The following is a 25,125-nucleotide window of genomic DNA, read 5'->3' as shown; positions in this document are numbered from 1 at the left end:
CCCTCACTGTAATGGGGTCCCGGTGGGGAGATTCCCCTCACTGTAATGGGGGTCCCGATGGAGAGATTCCCCTCACTGTAATGGGGTCCCGATGGGGAGATTCCCCTCACTGTAATGGGGTCCCGATGGAGAGATTCCCCTCACTGTAATGGGGTCCCGGTGGAGAGATTCCCCTCACTGTAATGGGGTCCCGGTGGAGAGATTCCCCTCACTGTAATGGGGTCCCGGTGGGGAGATTCCCCTCACTGTAATGGGGTCCCGGTGGGGAGATTCCCCTCACTGTAATGGGGTCCCGATGGAGAGATTCCCCTCACTGTAATGGGGTCCCGGTGGGGAGATTCCCCTCACTGTAATGGGGTCCCGATGGAGAGATTCCCCTCACTGTAATGGGGTCCCGGTGGGGAGATTCCCCTTACTGTAATGGGGGTCCCGATGGAGAGATTCCCCTCACTGTAATGGGGTCCCGGCGGGGAGATTCCCCTCACTGTAATGGGGTCCCGATGGAGAGATTCCCCTCACTGTAATGGGGTCCCGGTGGGGAGATTCCCCTCACTGTAATGGGGTCCCGATGGAGAGATTCCCCTCACTGTAATGGGGTCCCGGTGGGGAGATTCCCCTCACTGTAATGGGGTCCCGATGGAGAGACACCTCTGCACATAATTAGATAAATAAAGCAATCAGACAGACATCACAGCTGATTAAAGAAATGTAAACTTTAAGACTGTACATCCGTTATTGAGGCAGACGGGTTTAATGCAGGAATCCGTTGCCATTTAATCCTTTATCTTCACCTTTCCACTGCTGGTTGTTGAGGTAATGAGAGATCCTTGGTCTCTTGCTGCTCCTTCATGTGGTGAGGATGTAGTAAGGGAAAGAGGCGAAGTTTGAATTCAGTATCTCCAATATGACAGTCGCTGCATCTGTGCTGAATTTGGTTTGCATCCTGCCCCTGAGGCTCCCTAGTTAAATACTGACCAATGTGTCAATCATACTGTGGGAGGAAACAGAATATCCACAGGATGAACTTTAATATAATTGTCAGGATCACAAAGAACAACTTAACTGCACAGAAAAATGGATATGCCTCACTGGTCAATGCTGGCATATATGGTCTTCTCAATCCTCTTCATCCAATCTGAACAGGATAACATTCTACTCCTTTCACCATTATCCAGTCGATAGCTTCTCATTGAGTGTCATTCCCAATTCTTACCATCTACACAGACAGTTTGCTGTAGTTTCACTTGAGTTCACAGGATGTGTTTCTTGTAGTTTGCCTGTGAGTTCACAGACTGTATTTGCTGTAGTTTGATGTGAGTTCACAGACTGTATTTGCTGTCGTTTGATGTGAGTTCACAGACTGTGTTGACTGTAGTTTGATGTGAGTTCACAGACTGTGTTGGCTGTAGTTTGCCTGTGAGTTCACGGACTGTGTTGGCTGTAGTTTGCCTGTGAGTTCACGGACTGTGTTGGCTGTAGTTTGCAAGTGATTTCACGGACTGTGTTGGCTGTAGTTTGCCTGTGAGTTCACGGACTGTGTTGGCTGTAGTTTGCAAGTGATTTCACGGACTGTGTTGGCTGTAGTTTGCCCGTGAGTTCACGGACTGTGTTGGCTGTAGTTTGCCCGTGAGTTCACGGACTGTGTTGGCTGTAGGTTGCCCGTGAGTTCACGGACTGTGTTGGCTGTAGGTTGCCCGTGAGTTCACGGACTGTGTTGGCTGTAGGTTGCCCGTGAGTTCACGGACTGTGTTGGCTGTAGGTTGCCCGTGAGTTCACGGACTGTGTTGGCTGTAGGTTGCCCGTGAGTTCACGGACTGTGTTGGCTGTAGGTTGCCCGTGAGTTCACGGACTGTGTTGGCTGTAGTTTGCCCGTGAGTTCACGGACTGTGTTGGCTGTAGGTTGCCCGTGAGTTCACGGACTGTGTTGGCTGTAGTTTGCCCGTGAGTTCACGGACTGTGTTGGCTGTAGTTTGCCCGTGAGTTCACGGACTGTGTTGGCTGTAGTTTGCCCGTGAGTTCACGGACTGTGTTGGCTGTAGTTTGCAAGTGATTTCACGGACTGTGTTGGCTGTAGTTTGCCCGTGAGTTCACGGACTGTGTTGGCTGTAGGTTGACTGTGAGTTCACGGACTGTGTTGGCTGTAGGTTGACTGTGAGTTCACGGACTGTGTTGGCTGTAGGTTGGATAACGATTCAGATCCCTGTTTACAGGAAATCACAAATCCTGCCTGCACATCCAATTGCATTGTTGTCACAGTGATGGCCACCTTCACTTTGGGATTCGAAACTCTCTGTGCCTTTAACTCTTTTCTCTGTACTTTCCCCACTTTACCTCCAGTTTGTGTCATGCTCGCTGTCTCCAGTTATCAGTATCTGTCAAGCCCATCTGCACACAAACCCCAGAGTGACACTATTTCCAATTACTATAAACCTCAGACTCCTTACCAATATAGATAGTAGAAAAATGACATCAGGTAGAAGGACATCTTGCACCAAGCTTCCTTCTGGCAGTAGTTGAGTGTCTCATCATTCATCACTGTCGCTGGATCATACATTAACTCATTACTGTCCGTGGGGCTGTGAAAATATCTGCAACACACAAAGGGCAAAACCACCTGCTGGGATTTATCTCTTTGCAATTCCCTCTGCAGAGATCTGCCATAGCCACACCCCTCTCCTCCTCAATGCTCAACTCTCCACCTAATCTTGTGGTCATCTCCTTCTTCCTTCTTTATCTCAGCTTTCATTTAAAATGAGTCCAGAGGCTGCAGAATGGTAGATGAGAGATGAATAAATAAACGGGAAGATATTCATGAATTAGGGATGTGGAAAGTCAGAATTTGTCTTCGCAAATCTTTAAAATCTCTTCTCCACAATTGTTCCAAGGTCTTCAATTATCTTCAAACAATCATTCTCCCTGTGATCTCCCCGCAGGATCTCTCCCTGTGATCTCCCCGCAGGATCTCTCCCTGTGATCTCCCCGCAGGATCTCTCTCCCTGTGATCTCCCCGCGGGATCTCTCTCCCTGTGATCTCCCCGCGGGATCTCTCTCCCTGTGATCTCCCCGCGGGATCTCTCTCTCTCTGTGATCTCCCCGCGGGATCTCTCTCCCTGTGATCTCCCCGCGGGATCTCTCTCCCTGTGATCTCCCCGCGGGATCTCTCTCCCTGTGATCTCCCCGCGGGATCTCTCTCCCTGTGATCTCCCCGCGGGATCTCTCTCCCTGTGATCTCCCCGCGGGATCTCTCTCCCTGTGATCTCCCCGCGGGATCTCTCTCCCTGTGACCTGGATCTCATAAGAACATAAGAAGATATGAACTAGGAGCAGGAGTGGGCCATCTGGCCCCTCGAGCCTGCTCCACCATTCAATAAGATCATGGCTGATCTTTTTGTGGAGTTACCCCCACATGCCTACCATAGCCCTTAATTCCTTTACAGTTCAAAAATATATGTTTGCCTTAAAAACATTCAATGAATTTAAATGGGCGGCATGGCGGCACAGTGGTCAACACTGCTGCCTCACAGTACCAGGGACCCTGGTTTGATTACTGGCTTGGGTCTCTGTCTGCGGAGAGACTGTACATTCTCCCCATGTCTGCATGGGTTTCCTCCGGGCACTCAGGTTTCCTCCCAAAGGTGTGCAGGTAAATTGGCCACACTAAATAGCCCCAAGTGTCAGGGGGATTGGCAAGGTAAATACATGGGGTGAAAAGGATAGGGCTTGGGTTGGTTTATGCTCAGTACAGACTTGATGGGCCAAATGGCCTCCTTCTGCACTGTAGGGATTCTATGATTCAATGAGGTAGCCTCAATTGCTTCACTTGGCAAGGAGTCCCACAGATTCACAACCCTTTGAGTGAAAGAGTTCTTCCTCAACTGAGGCCAAAGTCTTCTCTCCCTTATTTTGAGGCTATGCTCCTTTGTTGTCATCAAGCCTTCCTGTCATCAAGTTTTGGCATGTCATTTGTGTTTTCCACTGTGGGTACAGACACAAAATTAAATCCCCTTCTCATCCTCTGAAGGACAAATATTTACTTTAGCCATGCTTATTCTTTTTATATATTTGTAGAAACCTTTGCTATCTGTTTGTTTTTATTTTGAGCTAGTTTACTCTCATAATCTATCTTACTTTTGTTTATAGCTTTTTTCATGGCTTTCTGCTGACCTTTAGACATAAAAAATAGAAACGAGAAGCAGGAGTAGGCCATTTGGTCCTTCAAAGCTGCTCCACCATTCATCTTGATCATGGATAATCATCAAAATCAAATCCTGCTTCCCTCTTCCCCCACCCACAATATCCCTTGATCCCTTTAGCTCCAAGAGCTATATCTAATTTCTTCTTGACATCAGACAACATTTTGGCCTCCACTACATTCTGTGGTAGTGAATTCCACACATTCACCACCCTCTGGACGAAAAAATTCTCCTCACTTCAGTTCTATCCTCAAATTATAACCCCTAGTTGGATCTAAATGAATATAAAATTGGCTTCTTGACAGAAGCCAGAGGGTGGTTGTAGAGAGTTGTTTTTCAGACTGGAGGCCTGTGACCAGTGCTGGGCCCACTGTTATTTGTCATTTATATTAATGGTTTGGATGAGAATATAGGAGGCATGGTTAGTATGTTTGCAGATGACATCATGGTGGACAGTGAAGAAAGTTATCTCCGATTGCAACAGGATCTTGATCAGTTGGGTCAGTGGGCTGACAAATGGCAGATGGAGTTTAATTTAGATAAATGCGAGGTGATGCATTTTGGTAGATTGAAGCAGGACCGGACTTACACAGTTAATGGTAGGGCATTGGGGAGAGTTACAGAACAAAGAGATCGAGGGGTACAGGTTCATAGCTCCTTGGAAGTGAAGACAATTTTGTCTTTTAAAAAGCATTTAGACAATTACATGGGTAAGATGGGTATAGAGGGATATGGGTCAAATGTGGGCAATTGGGATGAGCTTAGGGGTTTGAAAAAAAAGGGCAGCATGGACAAGTTGGGCCAAAGGGCCTGTTTCTATGCTGTAAGTTTCTATGGCTCTATGACTCTGGTTCTGGACTCCCCCACCATTGGGAACATTCTTTCTGAATCTACTCTGTTTAACCCTATTAGAATTGTATAAGTTTCTATGAGATCCCCTCTCACTCTTCTAAACTCCAGTGAATATAATCCTAACCGACTTAGTCTGTCCTCATATAACAGATCTGCCATCCCAGGAACCTTTGCTGTACTCCCTCTATAGCAAGGACATCCTTCCTCAGATAAAGATGCCAAAACTGCACACAATACTGCTGGTGTGGCCTCACCAACGTCCTGTACAATTGCAGCAATCAAAATTTCCTGATCCTCTAGTTTCCCACTAATCTTTGCCACTTTGTAAATATTTTCTTTCAATTTGATCCCCTCCATCTTCTTCCATCAGGAAAAGATATAAAAGTCTGAGGACACGCATCAACAGACTCAAGAGCAACTTCTTCCCTTCTGCTGTCAGTCTTGAATGGACTTACCTTGTGCTAAGTTGGTCTTTCTCTACATCCTTGCTATGACAGTAATACAACATTCTGTACTCTCTCCTTCTCTATGAACAGTATGCTTTGTATAGAGCACAAGAAACAATATTTTTGACTGTTCATTAATACTTGTGACAATAATAAATTAAATCAAAAGATCTCCAACAAGAGAGAATCTAACTATCACCCCTTGAGCTTCATGGCATTACCATCTCTAAATCTCCCACTATCAACATTCTAGGGGTCACTACTGACCAGGAACGGAACTGAACTAACCATTTAAATACTGAGGCTGCGAGAGCAGGTTGATGCTAGAATCCTGTCTGTGGAGTGTGTTGGAATGCTCTCCTGTTGCTCGGATGATTGCAGTTCTAGCAACACTCAAGACACTCAAGTAGCATGACCCAATCCGGGTTAAAGCAGCCCATCCACCACTGACACAGAAATGCTGCCATGTGTACCATCTACAAGATGCACTACAGAAACTCACCAAGTATCCTTCAACAGCACCTTCCAAATCTGTGACATCTGCCACTTTGAAAGAGTAGGTCAGCATTTGCATGGCATCCCTCCCCAAACCACACACCATTCTGATTTACATTCCTTCACTGTAGCTGTGCCAAAAGCCTGGAACTCCCTCGCTAACAGCATTGTGGGTGCAACTGCTGAACTACAGCTTCAAGGATGCAGCTCACCACCAACTTCTCAAGGGAAATTCACATTCAGTGCTGGGCTGGCCTAGACAAAGACATCCACATCCTGTGAGAGAATTTGAAATCTTTCTCCATAATCTCCACATAGGAGGCTGTTAAATGCCTGCGGTGTTAAAATCCTGGCATGGATAGGGGATTGGCTGACTGGCAGAAGTCAGAGAGTGGGGATAAAAGGGCCTTTTTCAGGATGGCAGCCAATGACTAGTGGTGTCACTACAGTGCTGGGACCACAACTTTTGGAAGAAGGAACTGAAGGCACTGTTGCTAAGTTTGCAGATGATACAAAGATATGTAGAGGAACAGGCAGTACTGAGGAAGCGGGGGGGGCTGCAGAACGACTTGGACAGGTTAGGAGAGTGGGCAAAGAAGTGGCAGATGGAATACAATGTGGAAAAGTGTGAGGTTATGCACTTTAGGAGGAGGAATGGCGACTTAGACTATTTTCTAAATGGGAAAGTGCTTAGGAAAGAAGCACAAAGGACTTGGGAGTCATTGTTCAAGATTCTCTTGAGGTTAATAGAATCATAGAACCATAGAGAATTACAGCTCAGAAACAGGCCTTTTGGCCCTTCTTGTCTGTGCCGAACCATTTTTTGCCTAGTCCCACTGACCTGCACTTGGACCATATCCCTCCACGCCCCTCTCATCCATGAACCTGTCCAAGTTTTTCTTAAATGTTAAAAGTGACCCCGCATTTATCACTTTATCCGGCAGCTCATTCCACACTCCCACCACTCTCTGCGTGAAGAAGCCCCCCCTAATATTCCCTTTAAACTTTTCTCCTTTCACCCTTAACCCATGCCCTCTGGTTTCTTTCTCCCCTAGCCTCAGTGGAAAAAGCCTGCTTGCATTCACTCTTGTTTAAAGCATATTTACGACGTGCAGGTGCAGGTTCAGTCAGCAGTTAGGAAGGCAAATGCAATGTTAGCATTCATGTTGAGAGGCTGAGAATACAAGAGCAGGGATATATTTCTGAGGCTGTATAAGGCTCTGGTCAGACCCCATTTGTGAGTATGTGAGCAGTTTTGGGCCCCGTATCTAAGGAAGGATGTGCTGGCCTTGGAATGGATCCAGAGGAGGTTCACAAGAATGATCCCTGGAATGAAGAGCTTCTCATATGAGGAACAGCTGGCGACTCTGGGTCTGTACTCGTTGGAATTTAGAAGGATGAGGGGGGATCTTATTGAAACTTACAGGATACTGCAAGATCTGGATAGAGTGGACACGGATGTTCCAACTAGTAGGAAAAACTAGAACCAGAGGGCACAACCTCAGGCTAAAGGGATGATCCTTTAAAACAGAGATGAGGAGGAATTTCTTCAGCCAGAGAGTGGTGAACTTGCAGAACTCTTTGCCGCAGAAGGCTGTGGAGGCCAGGTCATTGACTGTCTCTAAGACAGTGATAAATAAGTTCTTGATTAATAAGGGGATCAGGGGTTATGAGAAAAAGGCAGGAGAATGGGGATGAGAAAAATATCAGCCATGTTTGAATGGTGGAGCAAATTTGATGGGCCGAGTGGCCTACTTCTGCTCATGTGTCTTATGGTCTATGGTCTTATGGTAACCACTGTGCCACCATGCTGCCTCCCCAAGATTTGTCTTCACCACCCCCCTCTCTCTGTCTTTCTCTGCCTGGGATCTCTCTCTCTCAGTAGGATATCTCTCTCTATCTTTGTGATCTCTCGCTGGCAATTCCTTTCCCTTGCGATTCAATCTGTCTGGCTGCCAGACAGGAAAGGAGTCCTCCTGTTGGAGCCAAGGTTAATCTCTTCTTTAAATTCTTTCCAGGAGCATCATTGTCCCTGACAAGACCAATTATTTGTTTCCTCATGTTAAATTGCTTGAGAAGTTAGTGAGCTGCCCACCTCCTCAATAACACTCCCTGCCATGTTGAATCAGAATGAAACATTATTCGACTCACCTCCAGAGGTTGTAAAAGAGCAGAGGGATATTGAGACCTAGGGTCAGCCATTCCTGTGCACATAGGAACATTATACAGAACAATCCATGGATGGAATATTCCGGAAGCACCAGCTACATCAGGAAAGAAAAGGAGGGTTAACACAAGGACTTGACAAAAACAAAACTTCTCCCATTGGTTTTCCCAAAGGCCTGCCCCATCCAGACCCAGAACTTTCATAAGGAAGGAATCGCCACTGTGCCAATGGAAAGGAAATCGATGGATATGAGCCGGGATGTCACCACCGTTTCCACCGGCAGGATTGTCCCATCCCATTGCAGTGAACGGAGATTTAGCTGGGCACCAAACTCTCCCACCTCAGTGCAGCTGGACCATGGCGTAAATGGCCAGTAAGGTCACATTCTCAACTTTCTAAAACTTTTACTGGAACAAACCAACTCAACAGAATCAAACATTAGTTAACAAGTGAAGGATATTTTAAATTAAAAGGTAAATTCCACTTTAAATTGTTGATACAACAAAGACATGCCTCATATAGTTACAAGCACTCACGTTATTTCAACTACAATTGCAGCACCACATACCCTCTCTGTCTTTCTAACCTGGCCTCCTGGGATCTTCCCCCTCAGTTTTACTGACAGCCATTTTCCATCCAAAGTCCTTCACCATTAACCTTCACCAGGTGCACATCTGTAAACCCTTCCTCACTTGGATCATAACATAAGAAATAGGAGCAGGAGTAGGCCATCTAGCCCCTCGAGCCTGCCCCGCCATTCAATAAGATCATGGCTGATCTGAAAGTGGTTGAGTCCCACTTTTCCGCTTTCTCCCCATAACCCTTAATTCCCTTGTCTGTCAGAAATCTATCTATCTGTGACTTAAACATATTCAACGAGGTAGCCTCCACTGCTTCAATGGACAGAGAATCCCAGAGATTCACTACACTCTGAGAGAAGAAGTTCCTCCTCAACTCTGTTCTAAACTGACTCCCCCATATTATGAGGCTGTATCCTCTAGTTCTTGTTTCCTTTCTAAGTGGAAAGAATCTCTCTGCCTCTACCCTATCTAGCCCCTTCATTATCTTATAACACTCCTGATGGCATAGCTTTCCTGAGTTCCTTTCATCAGACCAACCAACACAACCGGTTTATTGTCTGAACATCTGATACAAACATTTCCCTCGCTCACACATTGCTTACTGCCAAACAGAAAACTAATGTATTCATAGACAGCTACGTTTGCTTCCCCTCACACGAATTCTGTGATCTGAATTGTAGGTTCTGAAACCAACTGTAATTCAATCTCTAATTAGCTATCTATTTACCCTTTGTCTTTCAGCTTTCCTCCCCATCATTAGCATTTCTGGCACTGAAATGTGTAGGCCTAAGACCTGCAGCCATTTGTTTTTCTAATTCTATACTGTATATTTTATTTTCAGAATAGAACTAGAGGGCACAGCCTCAAAATTAGGGGGAGGGGGACAGTTTAGAACGGAGTTGAACATAGAACATAGAACATAGAACACTACAGCACAAACAGGCCCTTCGGCCCACAAATTGCGCTGATCATATCCATACCTACCAGGCCTATCTATAACTCTCAATTCCATTAAATCCCATGTACTCATCCAGAAGTCTCTTAAAAGACCCCAGCGAGTTCGCCTCTACCACTACCAACGGCAGCCGAGGAACTTCTTCACTCAAAGGGTGGTGAATCTCTGGAATTCTCTGCCCATTGAAGTGGTGGAGGCTGCCTCACTAAATGTATTTAAGACGCGGGTTGATAGGTTTTTGACAGACAAGGGAATTAAGGGTTATGGGGAGAAAGCGGGAAAGTGGAACTCAACCACTTTCAGATCAGCCATGATCTTATTGAATGGCGGGGCAGGCTCGAGGGGCTAGATGGCCTACTCCTGCTCCTATTTCTTATGTTCTCATTTCTGCTCTGCTTTGATGTTAAACCCATGAAAAATATATTAATGTCATTTTGTATTTGATTTTACTTGGTAGACATTCATCTTAACCCACCCTGTGCTTTGGTTAAATTAAAGTCAGTAGTGTCAGTAGCAACCTGTTTCTCTAAACATTGATTCTCAGCTGATGTGTAATGCAGTTGATGTTTAGACTAAGGGCAGGATTTTCTGCTCCTGGAACAACAGTAGGGTGGAGAATAGTGCTGGAGTTCCAAAACCAATGCCCCGCAAGGCTGTGTCCTCAATGCCTTATACACTTGTGACTGTGTGGCCAAATTCCACTTTCAAGTTTGCTGATGGTATCACCGCAGTGGATCAGATCTCAAAAAATGATGAGACAGAGTATAGGAAAGAGATAGAGAATCTGGTAAACTGATGTGACAATAATAATCTCTTCCTCAATGTCAACAAAACAAAGGAGATTGTCATCGATTTCAGGAGGTTTAGAGGAAAGCATGCATCAACGGGAATAAAGTGAAAATGATTGAGAGCTTCAAATTTCTAAGTATCCAGATCACCAACCTGTCCTGGACCCTCCATGCTGACACTATAGATAAGAAAGCTCACCAATGCCTCTACTTCCTCAGGAGGCTAAGAAAATTCGGCATGTCCACTACGACTTTCACCAATTTTTACAGATGCACCATAGAAACATCCTCTGACCAAGACCACAAGAAACTACAAAGGGTTGTGAACATAGTCCAGTCCATCATGCAAACCAGTCTCCCATCCATTGACTTTGTCGAAACTTCCCACTGCCTTGGAAAAGCAGCCAGCATAATCAAGCACCCCCCACCACCCCACCCCAGCCATATTGTCTTCCGCCTTCTTCCATCAGAGGGAAGATACAAAAGTCTGAGATCACATGCCAACTGACTCAAGAATAGCTTCTCCCCTGCTGCTATCAAACTTTTGAATGGATCTACCTTGCATTAAGTTGATCTTTCTCTACACCCTATGACTATAACGCTATATTCTGCATTCTGTCCTTTCCTTCTCTATGAATGATATGCCTGGTCTGTACAACGCACAAGAAACAATATTTTTCATTGTATCCCAGTACATGTGACAATAATAAATCAAATCAAAGTTCCTTTCGCTGTTGACTTCAATTTGCTCTTGCTATGAAACTTGAGGTGTTCAGATCCTTCCTGGATACTGCTCCTCCACTAGGGGCAGTCTTGGACCATGAGTTCCCAAATATCTCTCTTACACTTTCTCCTTTTATTGCTTTCTTCCCCCTTTCTCTATGTGTGTGTCTCTCTCTGTCTTTCTCTCTCTCACACTTTCTCGATTACTTTCTTTCCACTTCTCTCCATCTCTCTCTCTCTTTCATTTTCTCTCTCTCTGCTGTCCAGTGGAGTGGAGTAAAAGCTCACTGCTCGTTGTCCTTGAACTGAGTGGCTTGCTTGGCCATTTCAGAGAGCAGTTGATTGTCAACCACATTGCTGTAACTCTGGAGTCACATGTAGGCCAGACTAGGTCAGGACTTCCTTCCCAAAAGAACATTAGTGAATCAGCGAGGTTTTTCCTGACAATCGACAATGGGTTCATGGTCAACATTGGACTTTTAATTTCAGACATTTTTGTTGAATTCAAATTTCACCATCTGTTGTGGCAGGATTCAAACCTAAATCCCCAGAACATTAGTTGAGTTTCTGGATTAATAGTCTAGTGATAATACCACTGGGCCGTCACCTGCCCTCGAGTAATATCATTAAAACAGAATATATTAAATTTATTTTATTGTTTTCTGACAGGGAACTTGCTGCGTGAAAATTGGGTGCATCATTTCCTACATTACAACTGACTAAGTGTTTTGAGACGTACTAAGATCAGAAAGCTGTTAAAAAGGCATCATTCTTGCAAGGCTGTGTGTGCTGCAGCTGCAGTGGAGTTTCACGTTGGTGGGTGTTTATGGCTAAGAAGTGATCAGACAAAACAAGTCAATGGAATGAAGATACAGGTCAGGCAAGATCTCACTGAGAGCCTCAATGGGATAGCCTCAAGGCGCTTCTCCCTTTCCTTTGCTTCCAAAGTGTTGCTTCACACGGCACCCAGCAGGAGATTGAGGAATCAGACTCACAGGCCTCAATAAAAATACCCTGATACATCACAACTAAGGGAGATCCTCACCACGACGGGGTCCATGTTTAGAAATACAGTCACAGTTTGATTGTGCAACTTTGATTGTACAACAGGCCGCAGGAGACAGGAGCAGTTGAGTAGTCAGATACTGGAAAGGTTTGAAAAAAGCAGGGTAGTTGTAGTGAGTGACTTTTAACTTTCCCCATATTGACTGGGACTCCCTTAGAGCCAGGGGCTCGGATAGAGAGCAATTTGTTAGATATTTCCAGGAGGACTTTTTGATACAGTATCTTGACAATCCAAAAGACTTGGGGAATGAGTCAGGCCAGGGTATCAATGTTCCAGGAGGCAGCATTTTGGGCTTAGTGACCATAACTCCATGAGATTTCAGGTAGTCGTGGATAAGGACAAGAGTGGCTCTCAGGTCCGGGTGCTTAATTGGGCGAAGGCCAATTACATCCAAATTAGACAAGAACTGGGGAATGTGGATTGGAAGCAGCTATTTCAGCGCAAATCCATGTCTGGCATGTCGGAGGCTTCTAAAAGCCAGTTGATCGAAGTGCAGGACAGGTATATCCCTGCAAAAATGAAAGATAGAAATTGCAGGATTCAGGAACCATGGACGACAAGGGAAATTGTAAGCTTGGTCAAAAGGAAACATCCAAAAGGTCTAGGCATCTAAAAACTGTCAAAGCCCTAGAGGAGTACAGTGAAAGTAGGAAGAAACTTAAACGTGGAATTAGGCGGGCTAAAAGGGGCCATAAAATATCTTTAGCAAACAGGGTCAAAGAGAATCCGAAGGCTTTTTGTGCATATATTAAGAGAAAGAGGGTAGCAAGAGAAAGAAAAGGCCACTCAAGGACAATGGAGAGAAGTTATCCGTGGAACCATAGGAAGTGGGTAAAATCCTTAAGGAGTACTTTACATCGGTATTCGCCAGGAAGAAGGACATGACACATGTTGAGGTCAGGGAACGGTCTTGAGAACATCAGTTTATTGAAGGAGAAAGTGTTGGGTATCCTAAATTGCGTTAAGGTAGGCAAGTCCCTGGGGCCGGATGGAATCTATCCCAGGTTACTATGGGAGGCAAGGGAAGAGATAGCTGGGGCCCTAACAGATACCTTCACATCCTCTTTGACCACAGGTGAGGTTCCAGAGGACTGGAGAATTGTTCCCTTGTTTAAGAAAGGAAGCAGGGATAATCCAGGAAACTATAGGCCAGTGAGCCTGACATCAGTGGTGGAAAGCCTTTGAAGGATGTACTGAAGGACAGAATATAGAACATAGAACATTACAGTGCAGAACAGGCCCTTCGGCCCATGATGTTGCGCCGACCAGTTAAAAAACAATGACCCACTAACCTAAACCAATCCCTTTTCATCCATAAACCTATCCACGGATCTCTTAAACGCCCCCAAACTAGGCGCATTTACAACTGCAGCAGGCAGGGCATTCCAATCCCTCACCACCCTCTGGGTAAAGAACCTACCCCTGACATCCGTCCTATAACTACCACCCCTTAATTTAAAGCTATGCCCCCTCGTGCTAGCTTTCTCCATCCGAGGAAAAAGGCTATCACTGTCCACCCTATTCAAACCTCTGATCATCTTATATGTTTCAATAAGGTATAGAACATAGAACATTACAGTGCAGTACAGGCTCTTCGGCCCTCGATGTTGCGCTGGCCTGTGAAACCAATCTAACCTACACTATTCCAATATCATCCATATGTTTATCCAATGACCATTTAAATACCCTTAATGTTGGCAAGTCCACTACTGTTGAAGGCAGGGCATTCCACACTCTTAGTACTCTCTGAATAAAGAACCTATCTCTGACATCTGTCCTATATCTATCACCCCTCAATTTAAAGCTACATCCCCTCGTGCTAGCCATCTCCATCCGAGGAAAAAGGTTCACATTGTCCACCTTATCTAATCCTCTGATCATCTTACATGCCTCTATTAAGTCACCTCTTAACTTGCTCTCTAATGAAAACTGTGCACATTTGGAAGAAAATGGACTAGTTAGTGACAGACAGCATAGTTTTGTACAGGGAAGGTCATGCCTCATCAATTTGAGTTTTTGGAAGAGGTGTTGGTATACTGGAAGTGGGAGAAATCAGGATATTGGCTGACTGGGTCTCGGTGTGAGTTAGGATAGAGATTTTCAAAGTTATGGAGGGTAGACGATGGGAGGCCAGCCAGGAGTGCTTAACATAGTTACATTTGGAGCTAATAATGGAGCATAAAGAAAGATGACAAACTGGTCACCCCTGTTGGAGAAGTGGACATCAAGAGGAGGGGAGGACCTGGATTGGGTGCAATGTCCTCAGTTGTATAATAGGTCAATTCCAGCATTTTGTTTTATTCTTTTTCAGGATGTGAACTTCGCTGGCTGGACCAGCATTTATTGCCCATCCCTAATCATTGTCGACTTCAGAAGGCATTTAAGAGTCAACCACATTCAGAAATGAGTAAGAACACGAGGAATAAATAAATGACTGGTGGGTGTCGTTTATAAATAAATGACGCTGGTGGGTGTCGTCTATAGACCCCCGAATAATGATCTGGAGGTGGGGCGGGCTGTTAACGCACAAATAAATGCGGTGTGCAGGAATGGAACGGCGATAATTATGGGGGATTTCAATCTACATATTGATTGGTCGACCCATGTTGGACGCGGTGGGCTCGAGGAAGAGTTCTTGGAATGCTGCCAGGATAGTTTCCTCAAACAGTGTGTGTTGGAGCCAACGAGGGAGCAAGCTATCTTGGATCTGGTGTTATGTAATGAGGCGGGTAGAATTAGGGACCTTGTGGTGAAGGATCCTCTTGGGAAGAGTGATCATTGTATGGTGGAGTTTCTGGTGCAGATGGAGGAGGAGAAAGTGGGTTCCCGGACATGTGTCCTTTGTTTGAACAGAGGGGAGTACGGTAGGATGAGAGAAGAATTGGCGAATGTTGACTGGGGGAGCGCGTTGGAAGGTAGGTCTGCTGAGGAACAGCGGAGGATCTTTAAGGAGATCTTTCTTGGTGCTCAGTAGAAATTTATTCCGATGGTTAAAAAGGATCGTAGGAGGAGAGATAATCAGCCGTGGATAACAAAGGAGGTAAAGGAGAGTGTTAAAAGCGGATGTGTTTAGAGTAGCTAAGAGTAGTGGGCAAGAAGAGGATTGGGAGAGGTTTAAATGTCAACAAAGAATGACAAAGAAGTTGATAAAGAAGGGTAGGATAAACTATGAAGCTGGGCTAGCACTTAATATAAAAAAGGATAGTAAGAGTTTTTATAAATATATAAAAAGGAAGAGGCTGGCTAGGGTGAACGTTGGACCCTTAGAGGATGAGCGGGGGGACTTAGTGGTCGGGGATGGGGAAATGGCTGAGGCCTTGAATAACTTTTTTGTTTCGGTCTTCACGGAGGAGGACGTGAGTAATTTGCCGGGTGTTAGCGATGGAAAGGTGGTAGGACTGGAGGGTCTCAATGACATTATTGTTACTAGACAGGCGGTGCCCGACAGACTGGAGGGACTGATTGTGGACAAGTCCCCAGGACCGGATGGAATGCATCCAAGGGTTCTGAAAGAAATGGCGGAGGTGATAGTGGATGCCTTGGTGATTATTTTCCAAACGTCGCTGGATTCCGGGGAAGTGCCGGAAGATTGGAAAACGGCTAATGTTACGCCGTTGTTTAAGAAGGGTGGCAGGCAAAAGGCAGGGAATTATAGGCTGGTTAGTTTAACGTCTGTTGTAGGTAAAATGTTAGAATCCGTCATCAAGGAGAAAATAGCGAGGCATCTTGAGGAGTATTGTTTGATAAAGCAGATGCAGCACAGTTTCGTTAAGGGGAAGTCGTGTCTGACGAATTTATTGGAGTTCTATGATGATGTGTCTAGGGCGGTGGATAGAGGAGAGCCGGTGGATGTGGTCTTTCTTGATTTTCAGAAGGCGTTTGATAAGGTGCCTCACAAGAGGTTATTGCAGAAGGTCAGGGGCCATGGAGTTGGGGGTAGGGTGTTAGCGTGGACAGAGGATTGGTTGTCAAATAGGAGGCAGAGAGTGGGGGTCAATGGGTGCTATTCGGATTGGCGGATGGTGACTAGTGGAGTGCCCCAGGGATCGGTGCTGGGGCCTCAGCTATTTACCATTTATATAGATGATCTGGAGGAGGGAACCGAGTGTATGGTGTCGAAATTTGCTGATGACACCAAGATTGGTGGAACAGCAAATTGTGCGGAGGGTGTGGAGAGTCTGCAGAAGGATCTAGATAGGCTGGGCGAATGGGCCAGGAACTGGCAAATGGAATTTAATGTTGGCAAGTGCGAGGTGGTCCACTTTGGTAGGAATAATGGTAGGAAGGACTATTACTTATGTGGCGAAAAACTGCAGCATGCGACGGTGCAGAGGGACCTCGGGGTCCTTGTGCATGAGTCGCAAAAACCCAGCTTGCAGGTGCAGCAGGTGGTCAGGAAGGCGAATGGGATGCTGGCCTTCATAGCGAGGGGGATTGAATATAAAAGTAGGGAGGTCTTGCTGCAACTGTACACAGCACTGGTGAGGCCGCAGCTGGAGTACTGTGTGCAGTTTTGGTCGCCGCACTTATGCAAAGATATTTTGGCCTTGGAGGGAGTGCAGAGGAGGTTTACTAGGCTGATACCGGAGTTGAGGGGGTTTGAACTATGAGGAGAGGCTGAATAAACTAGGCTTGTACTCGTTAGAGTTTAGAAGAATGAGGGGAGATCTCATTGAGACATATAAGATGATGAATGGGATGGATAGGATAGAGGTGGAGAGGCTCTTCCCGCTCAGAAAGGACAGTAGGACTAGAGGGCACAGCCTCAAGATAAAGGGGGAGCGGTTTAGAACGGAGTTGAGGAGGAACTTCTTCACTCAAAGGGTGGTGAATCTCTGGAATTCTCTGCCCGTTGAAGTGGTGGAGGCTGCCTCGCTAAATATACTTAAGACGCGGTTTGATGGGTTTTTGATAAGAGAGGGGATTAAGGGTTATGGGGAGAGGGCGGGAATGTGGAACTGAGCCACTTCAGATCAGCCATGATCTTATTGAATGGCGGGGCAGGCTCGAAGGGCTAGATGGCCTACTCCTGCTCCTATTTCTTATGTTCTTATGTTCTGCATGCAGAGTTCTCGAGCTGATGTTAACTCCACCAACCAATGCTCCCAGTAACATTGCAAATCCTGTTACTATGGGGATGTACTGATGTTGCCATTAGCAATTTCTGCGTGACTCTCCAAGAATATACCAAACTGTTTCTTTTCCAATCAGCAAAGTAAATCAAGAAGCTCATGCTGAAAGCAGAGATTTTTTGACGGATTTACGAGTCATTGTATTGAGCTGCCAGACACAATATACTAAACAGGTCTGTCATTTACAAACCCATTGTCCTGCCAGCAATCTCTCCAACACACTTTACGTAAGAACGTAAGAAATAGGAGCAGGAGTAGGCCATCTAGCCCTTCGAGCCTGCCCCGCCATTCAATAAGATCATAGCTGATCTGTCATGGCTCAGTTCCACATTCCCGCCCTCTCCCCATAACCCTTAATCCCCTCTCTTATCAAAAACCCATCAACCCACGTCTTAAAAATATTTAGCGAGGTAGCCTCCACCACTTCAACGGGCAGAGAATTCCAGAGATTCACCACCCTTTGAGTGAAGAAGTTCCTCCTCAACTCCGTTCTAAACCGCCCCCCCCCTTTATCTTGAGGCTGTGCCCCCTAGTCCTACTGTCCTTTCTGAGCGGGAAGAGTCTCTCCACCTCTATCCTATCCATCCCATTCATCATCTTATATGTCTCAATGAGATCTCCCCTCATTCTTCTAAACTCTAACGAGTACAAGCCTAGTTTATTCAGCCTCTCCTCATAGCTCAACCCCCTCAACTCCAGCATCAGCCTAGTAAACCTCCTCTGCACTCCCTCCAAGGCCAAAATATCCTTGCGTAAGTATGGCGCCCAAAACTGCACACAGTACTCCAGCTGCAGCCTCACCAATGCCCTATACAGCTGCAGCAAGACCTCCCTACTTTTATATTCAATCCCCCTCGCTATGAAGGCCAGCATCCCATTCGCCTTCCTGACCACCTTCTGCACCTGCAAGCTGGGTTTTTGCGACTCATGCACAAGGACCCCGAGGTCCTTCTGCACCGTCGCCTGCTGCAGTTTTTCGCCACGTAAGTAATAATCCTTCCTACCATTATTCCTACCAAAGTGGACCACCTCGCACTTGCCAACATTAAATTCCATTTGCCATTTCCTGGCCCATTCGCCCAGCCTATCTAGATCCTTCTGCAGACTCTCCACACCCTCCGCACAATTTGCCATTCCACCAATCTTGGTGTCATCAGCAAATTTCGACACCATACACTCGGTTCCCTCCTCCAGATCATCTATATAAATGGTAAATAGCTGAGGCCCCAGCACCGACCCCTGGGGCACTCCACTAGTCACCATCCGCCAATCCAAATAGCACCCATTGACCCCCACTCTCTGCCTCCTATTTGACAACCAATCCTCTATCCACGCTAACACCCTACCCCCAACTCCATGTCCCCTGACCTTCTGCAATAACCTCTTGTGAGGCACCTTGTCAAACGCCTTCTGAAAATCAAGAAAGACCACATCCACCGGCTCTCCTCTATCCACCGCCCTAGACACATCCTCATAGAACTCCAGTAAATTTGTCAGACACGACTTCCCCTTAACGAAACCGTGCTGCGTCTGCTCTATCATGCAATTCCCTTCAAGATGCCTCGCAATTTCCTCCTTGATTTCCTCCTTTACACTCCCTCCCTCTCCCATTCCCAATACAATGATCAATCCTCCTCTCACCTTTTCTCCTTTCTTCCACTGAAGCTTCAAATAACCCACCTATATCACACTGAAATCAGAATTCGTCACTAGATTTCAGATTTTAAATCAGTTGTTCTCAAAACTTCTCAACTGCAGAACTCCTTATCTCCAACATTTCTTTCATCTCTCAGATACAGTGTGAAGTTCCCTTTAAATTGTCCCCATCAAACACTCCCAGGACAGGTACAGCACGGGGTTAGATACAGAGTAAAGCTCCCTCTACACTGTCCCCCATCAAACACTCCCAGGACAGGTACAGCACGGGGTTAGATACAGAGTAAAGCTCCCTCTACACTGTCGCCCCATCAAACACTCCCAGGACAGGTACAGCACGGGGTTAGATACAGAGTAAAGCTCCCTCTACACTGTCCAGTCAAACATTCTCAGAACAGGTACAGCACAGGTGCTGGAGTGAAATCAAATTTAAAGGACACAAAATTGTTATCTGGCACCAAATGGACTCTGGGAAAAGACATTAAGAGGCACTGACTTTGGGCACAGGTAGTACACAAAGAGTTAAAACTTGTAGTGTTTAAATTACTGCAGGAAACAGGTCAGACCTTGAGACACCTTAAACCTGAGATAAAAGCAGACCCAAAACAATGAGCTTGATAACAAGATCAGCCACTGATGGGGGGACATAAATGCATAAAGGTATATAATAAGATCAGTCATTGATAGGGGCATAACTACATAAATGTATCTACTCTATATACAACAATGTGATAACTGTCAATGTCCGTACTTGTCTCCTCAACATGTAACGATGTGCTAACGGCTAATGTCCATACTGTCTATTATCTAACAATGAATAAAGGATGCTCAACTATCATTGTGTAGTCAAGAAGGTGACTGCCTGTACTGAGGAATGCCAGCGCTTCTCCCAAAGCTTTGTCTGAATAAAACTGTTTGTTGAACCTCCAAGTCTGACTCCGAAATGGTGACTTTCCCACAAAAAATTGGCATAGTCGGGCACAATCTCACTGCTGGTAAGTTCCATCAGTTGGCCTCGATCGGCAAACTAGGGTAGAGATCATTGAATCTGTGGGAGTCAGACTGAGTCAACAATACAGTTTAAAAGGGGTAAAAATGAAGGGGAATTTATGGGCGAGAAATAAGTATTGATTGTTAATGGTATAGTAATAAATACTGACTGTTAGTTGTGCTAATCGACTAAAGGACAGGGAAGTGTCTGTCTTAAACGCGCAGCCTTAGGCTGGTTGTTAACAGGTGAAATCCCCCACATGAAGGTTAGGATCCTGAAGTGGATGGAGAGGCACAGGGCACTTAGGATCGTGAAGCACAAGTGGCAGAGGTCATTTAACATGAAACTCTGTAGTGGCGAACAAACGCAGAGTTTGCCACCTGTTTGCATGAAAGTTTGTGTAGTTGGGTACTTGTCTGTCATGCTGTGGGGCGGTGCTGAAAAGGAGCTGATCACTCTGACTTAGAGCTAGACTCCGGTGGAGAAAACACTTTGCCAATGAGGTAATCGTGGCCGTGAGTATAAATAGAAACCCTAACAGTGGAGAAAACACATTGCTAGGAAGTAATCGTGGCCGGACAGTGGATAAAACACATTGCCAAGGAGGCAATCTTGGCCGGGGATAGTGAAGTCTGTAAGATGGCAGTTTAGAAAGAAGTTCAGAGAGTTTTAGGAAATGCTCCTACTAACTAGAGCACAATTACAACAACCAAGCAGCTAAAGGGGGAAGGAGCTTCTGAGTATGGGCAACAGTTGTTCCAAATATACCGGAAATGCTTAGGGCAATGAAACCCAGGATCAAGCTTCCATCCAGGCTTTCAGGGATGGGCTCTCTTGCCCTCACCAAACCATCCTAAAAATGGGAGTGATTATGCCCCAGGATTATGATGAACTAGTGGAATGGGTTAGCGGTGTACTGGGAGGCGGAGAGGAGAAATCCCAGACAAGAGTTAGACAAGAAAGAGTAGCTGCTTACAGTAACGGGAGTGGAACTAAGTCCAAACTGACCTGTCACAACTGTGGCCGACAAGGGCACTTTGCAAGAGAGTGCAGGGTCCCAAGGAAAGGAAACAAATCTGGAAGCAATGGGAGACACTGTAATCACTGAAATGAAAATGGACACACAGAAGCAGTGTGTTGGGACAAACATGGGAGACCCCCGACCGGATCCATGACCACAGCAGAATCAGAGGAACCAAGGAACCTGTGAGGTCAGCAAGATTGACAATCTGCAGCCCCCATTCATAAGGATTTATGTGTCTGCACTAGTAGGGGGCAGGCAATGTGAGATGCTGGTGGACACAGGAGCATCCACATTGTCACCAACCTTCCCTTACCCACTACAAGTAGGATGATTTACCTAACAGGGAAAGGAGGGAACAAAACACCACCGACCTGAGCGAGACCATGTTAGTAGAAATAAATAATGTGTATATACCTATGAAATTCTATTTGTGTAAAAATACATAGCCTCAAAATAAGAGAGGAGCAGTTTAGAACAGAGTTGAGGAGGAACTTCTTCACTCAAAGGGTGGTGAATCTCTGGAATTCTCTGCCCGTTGAAGTGGTGGAGGCTACCTCGCTAAATATATTTAAGTCACGGGTAGATAGGTTTTTGACAGACAAGGGAATTAAGGGTTATGGGGAGAAAGCGGGAAAGTGGAACTGATCCACTTCAGATCAGCCGTGATCTTATTGAATGGCGGGGCAGGCTCGAAGGGCTAGATGGCCTACTCCTGCTCCTATTTCTTATGTTCTTACAACAAGGGTACAATAATAGGAAATGATTTAATGAAGGAGTATAAGATTCTGATAGACTGTGGAAAGGGAGACCTACTCTGGTCAACACAAGACAATCGGAAAACTAGAAAGGGGAAACTCACAAGTCACTTTGAAACTATCCAGGTGGCCACAGCCATAACCAGAGATTGGAGATTAGAAACAGAAGGGTTCAGAGCCATCCATGCCTCCGTCCCTGAAGTGTGGGCTGAGACAAAATTAGATACTGGCTTAACTAAAATGGACCCAATAAAGGTACCTGGACTGGAGCGTAAGCCCCACCAACAATACCCAATAAAACCAGAGGCAGAGACAGCTGTAGGGGAGATAGTTAAAGGGTTAGTGGAAAAAGGAATTCTGAGGGAAACTACGAGTAGCCCTAACTCTCCTACCTGGCCAGTAAGCAAACCCGACGGAAGCTACAGGCTCATGATAGGTTACACCGGTCTCAATATAAGTCACATTGAAGTTGCACCCCACTGTAGCAAGCCCCTTGGCAATCCTGAATGGATTATCAGGAAGCATAAAATATTTACTGTATTGGATATAGCCAGTGGATTCTGTTCATTCTCATTGCAATAATAATTGTCTGTTGCCTAATTGTCGGATGTCTTAATGTCTGTTGCAAAGTAATGAAGACTTGGATTGTGCCATGAGCTAGCATAGTCATTGAAGAAGAACAACTGATGGGAACTCCCAAAGATGCCAAGGACTCTGAGGAAGGAAAAGGCAAGAAGGTGGACATCTACCTGTGAATGATGCTGCTGTTGTTGGTCTGTAGATTATTAAATCATAATCCTGACCAAAATGGTGAGTTGTTGGAGTCAAATCAAAGTTAAAGGACACAAAATGATTACCTGGCACAAAATGGACTCTGGGAAAAGACATTAAGAGGCACTGACTTTGGGCACAGGTAGTACACAAAGAGTTAAAACTTGTAGTGTTTAAATTACTGCAGGAAACAGGTCAGACCTTGAGACACCTTAAACCTGAGATAAAAGCAGACCCAAAACAATGAGCTTGATAACAAGATCAGCCACTGATGGGGGGACATAAATGAACAATTGTATATAACAAGATCAGTCACTGATAGGGGCATAACTACATAAATGTATCTACTCTATGTACAACAATGTGATAACTGTCAATGTCCGTACTTGACTTTGTATAATGATGTGCTAAATGTCATGTCCGTACTTCTCTACTCAACGTGTAACAATGTGCTAAGGGCTAATATCCACACTGTGTATTATCTAACAATGTATAAAAGATGCTCAACTACCATTGTGTAATTGAGAAGGTGACTGCTTGCACTGTGGAGTGCCATCACTTCTCCCAAAGCTTTGTCCACATAAAACTGTTTCTTGAAAATCCAAGTTGACTCCAAAGTGGTGACTTTCCCATAATAGTAGGGTTAGATACAGAGTAAAGCTTCCTCTACACTGTCCCCATCAAACACTCCCAGGACAGGTACAGCATGGGGTTAGATACAGAGTAAAGCTCCCTCTACACTGTCCCCCCATCAAACACTCCCAGGACAGGTACAGCACGGGGTTAGATACAGAGTAAAGCTCCCTCTACACTGTCCCCCCCATCAAACACTCCCAGGACAGGGACAGCACAGGGTTAGATACAGAGTAAAGCTCCCTCTGCACTGTGCCCATCAAACACTCCCAGGACAGGTACAGCACGGGGTTAGATACAGAGTAAAGCTCCCTCTACACTGTCGCCCCATCAAACACTCCCAGGACAGGGACAGCACAGGGTTAGATACAGAGTAAAGCTCCCTCTACACTGTCCCCATCAAACACTCCCAGGACAGGTACAGCACGGGGTTAGATACAGAGTAAAGCTCCCTCTACACTGTCCCCATCAAACACTCCCAGGACAGGTACAGCATGGGGTTAGATACAGAGTAAAGCTCCCTCTACACTGTCCCCCCCATCAAACACTCCCAGGACAGGTACAGCACGGGGTTAAGTACAGAGTAAAGCTCCCTCTACACTGTCGCCCCATCAAACACTCCCAGGACAGGTACAGCACGGGGTTACATACAGAGTAAAGCTCCCTCTACACTGTCCCCATCAAACACTCCCAGGACAGGTACAGCACAGGGTTAGATACAGAGTAAAGCTCCCTCTACACTGTCCCCATCAAACACTCCCAGGACAGGTACAGCACGGGGTTAGATACAGAGTAAAGCTCCCTCTACACTGTCCCCATCAAACACTCCCAGGACAGGTACAGCACGGGGTTAGATACAGAGTAAAGCTCCCTCTACACTGACCCCCCATCAAACACTCCCAGGACAGGTACAGCACGGTGTTAGATACAGAGTAAAGCTCCCTCTGCACTGTGCCCATCAAACACTCCTAGGACAGGTACAGCACAGGGTTAGATGCAGAGTAAAGCTCCCTCTACACTGTCCCCATCAAACACTCCCAGGACAGGGACAGCACGGGGTTAGATACAGAGTAAAGCTCCCTCTACACTGTCCCCATCAAACACTCCCAGGACAGGTACAGCACTGGGTTAGATACAGAGTAAAGCTCCCTCTACACTGTCCCCAATCAAACACTCCCAGGACAGGTACAGCACTGGGTTAGATACAGAGTAAAGCTCCCTCTACACTGTCCCCAATCAAACACTCCCAGGGCAGGTACAGCACAGGGTTAGATACAGAGTAAAGCTCCCTCTACACTGTGCCCATCAAACACTCCCAGGGCAGGTACAGCACAGGGTTAGATACAGAGTAAAGCTCCCTCTACACTGTCCCCATCAAACACTCCCAGGACAGGTACAGCACAGGGTTAGATACAGAGTAAAGCTCCCTCTACACTGACCCCCCATCAAACACTCCCAGGACAGGTACAGCACGGTGTTAGATACAGAGTAAAGCTCCCTCTGCACTGTGCCCATCAAACACTCCTAGGACAGGTACAGCACAGGGTTAGATGCAGAGTAAAGCTCCCTCTACACTGTCCCCATCAAACACTCCCAGGACAGGGACAGCACGGGGTTAGATACAGAGTAAAGCTCCCTCTACACTGTTCCCATCAAACACTCCCAGGACAGGTACAGCACTGGGTTAGATACAGAGTAAAGCTCCCTCTACACTGTGCCCATCAAACACTCCCAGGGCAGGTACAGCACAGGGTTAGATACAGAGTAAAGTTCCCTCTACACTGTATCCATCAAACACGTCCAAGACTGGTACAGCATGGGATTAGACAAAGAGTAAAGCTCCCTCTACACTGTCCCCATTAAACACTCCCACGACAGGTACAGCACGGGGTTACAT

At 45.9% G+C, this 25,125-nt stretch overlaps 1 protein-coding gene across 1 annotated transcript in view; it reads right to left on the bottom strand.

The window, feature by feature from the left end:
* Positions 1-698: 698 nt before the first annotated feature.
* The window catches only part of cnih3 (cornichon family AMPA receptor auxiliary protein 3), a gene marked incomplete at its 5' end in the record, with an annotated part of 45,737 nt that continues 21,310 nt past the window's right edge, over positions 699-25,125 (bottom strand). The window contains 3 exons of the mRNA XM_080182650.1: positions 699-991; positions 2,445-2,588; positions 8,138-8,250. Coding sequence (XP_080038776.1) covers positions 964-991; positions 2,445-2,588; positions 8,138-8,250 — 285 coding nt within the window. The remainder of the gene's footprint in view (positions 992-2,444; positions 2,589-8,137; positions 8,251-25,125) is intronic.

This window comes from Carcharhinus amblyrhynchos, unplaced genomic scaffold (genome assembly GCF_965287045.1).
Source record: "Carcharhinus amblyrhynchos unplaced genomic scaffold, sCarAmb.v2.hapA scaffold_76, whole genome shotgun sequence".
NCBI classification, from domain to species: Eukaryota; Metazoa; Chordata; class Chondrichthyes; order Carcharhiniformes; family Carcharhinidae; genus Carcharhinus; species Carcharhinus amblyrhynchos.
Note: the sequence above shows the minus strand (reverse complement) of the source record. Positions and strands in the feature narration are given on the sequence as shown.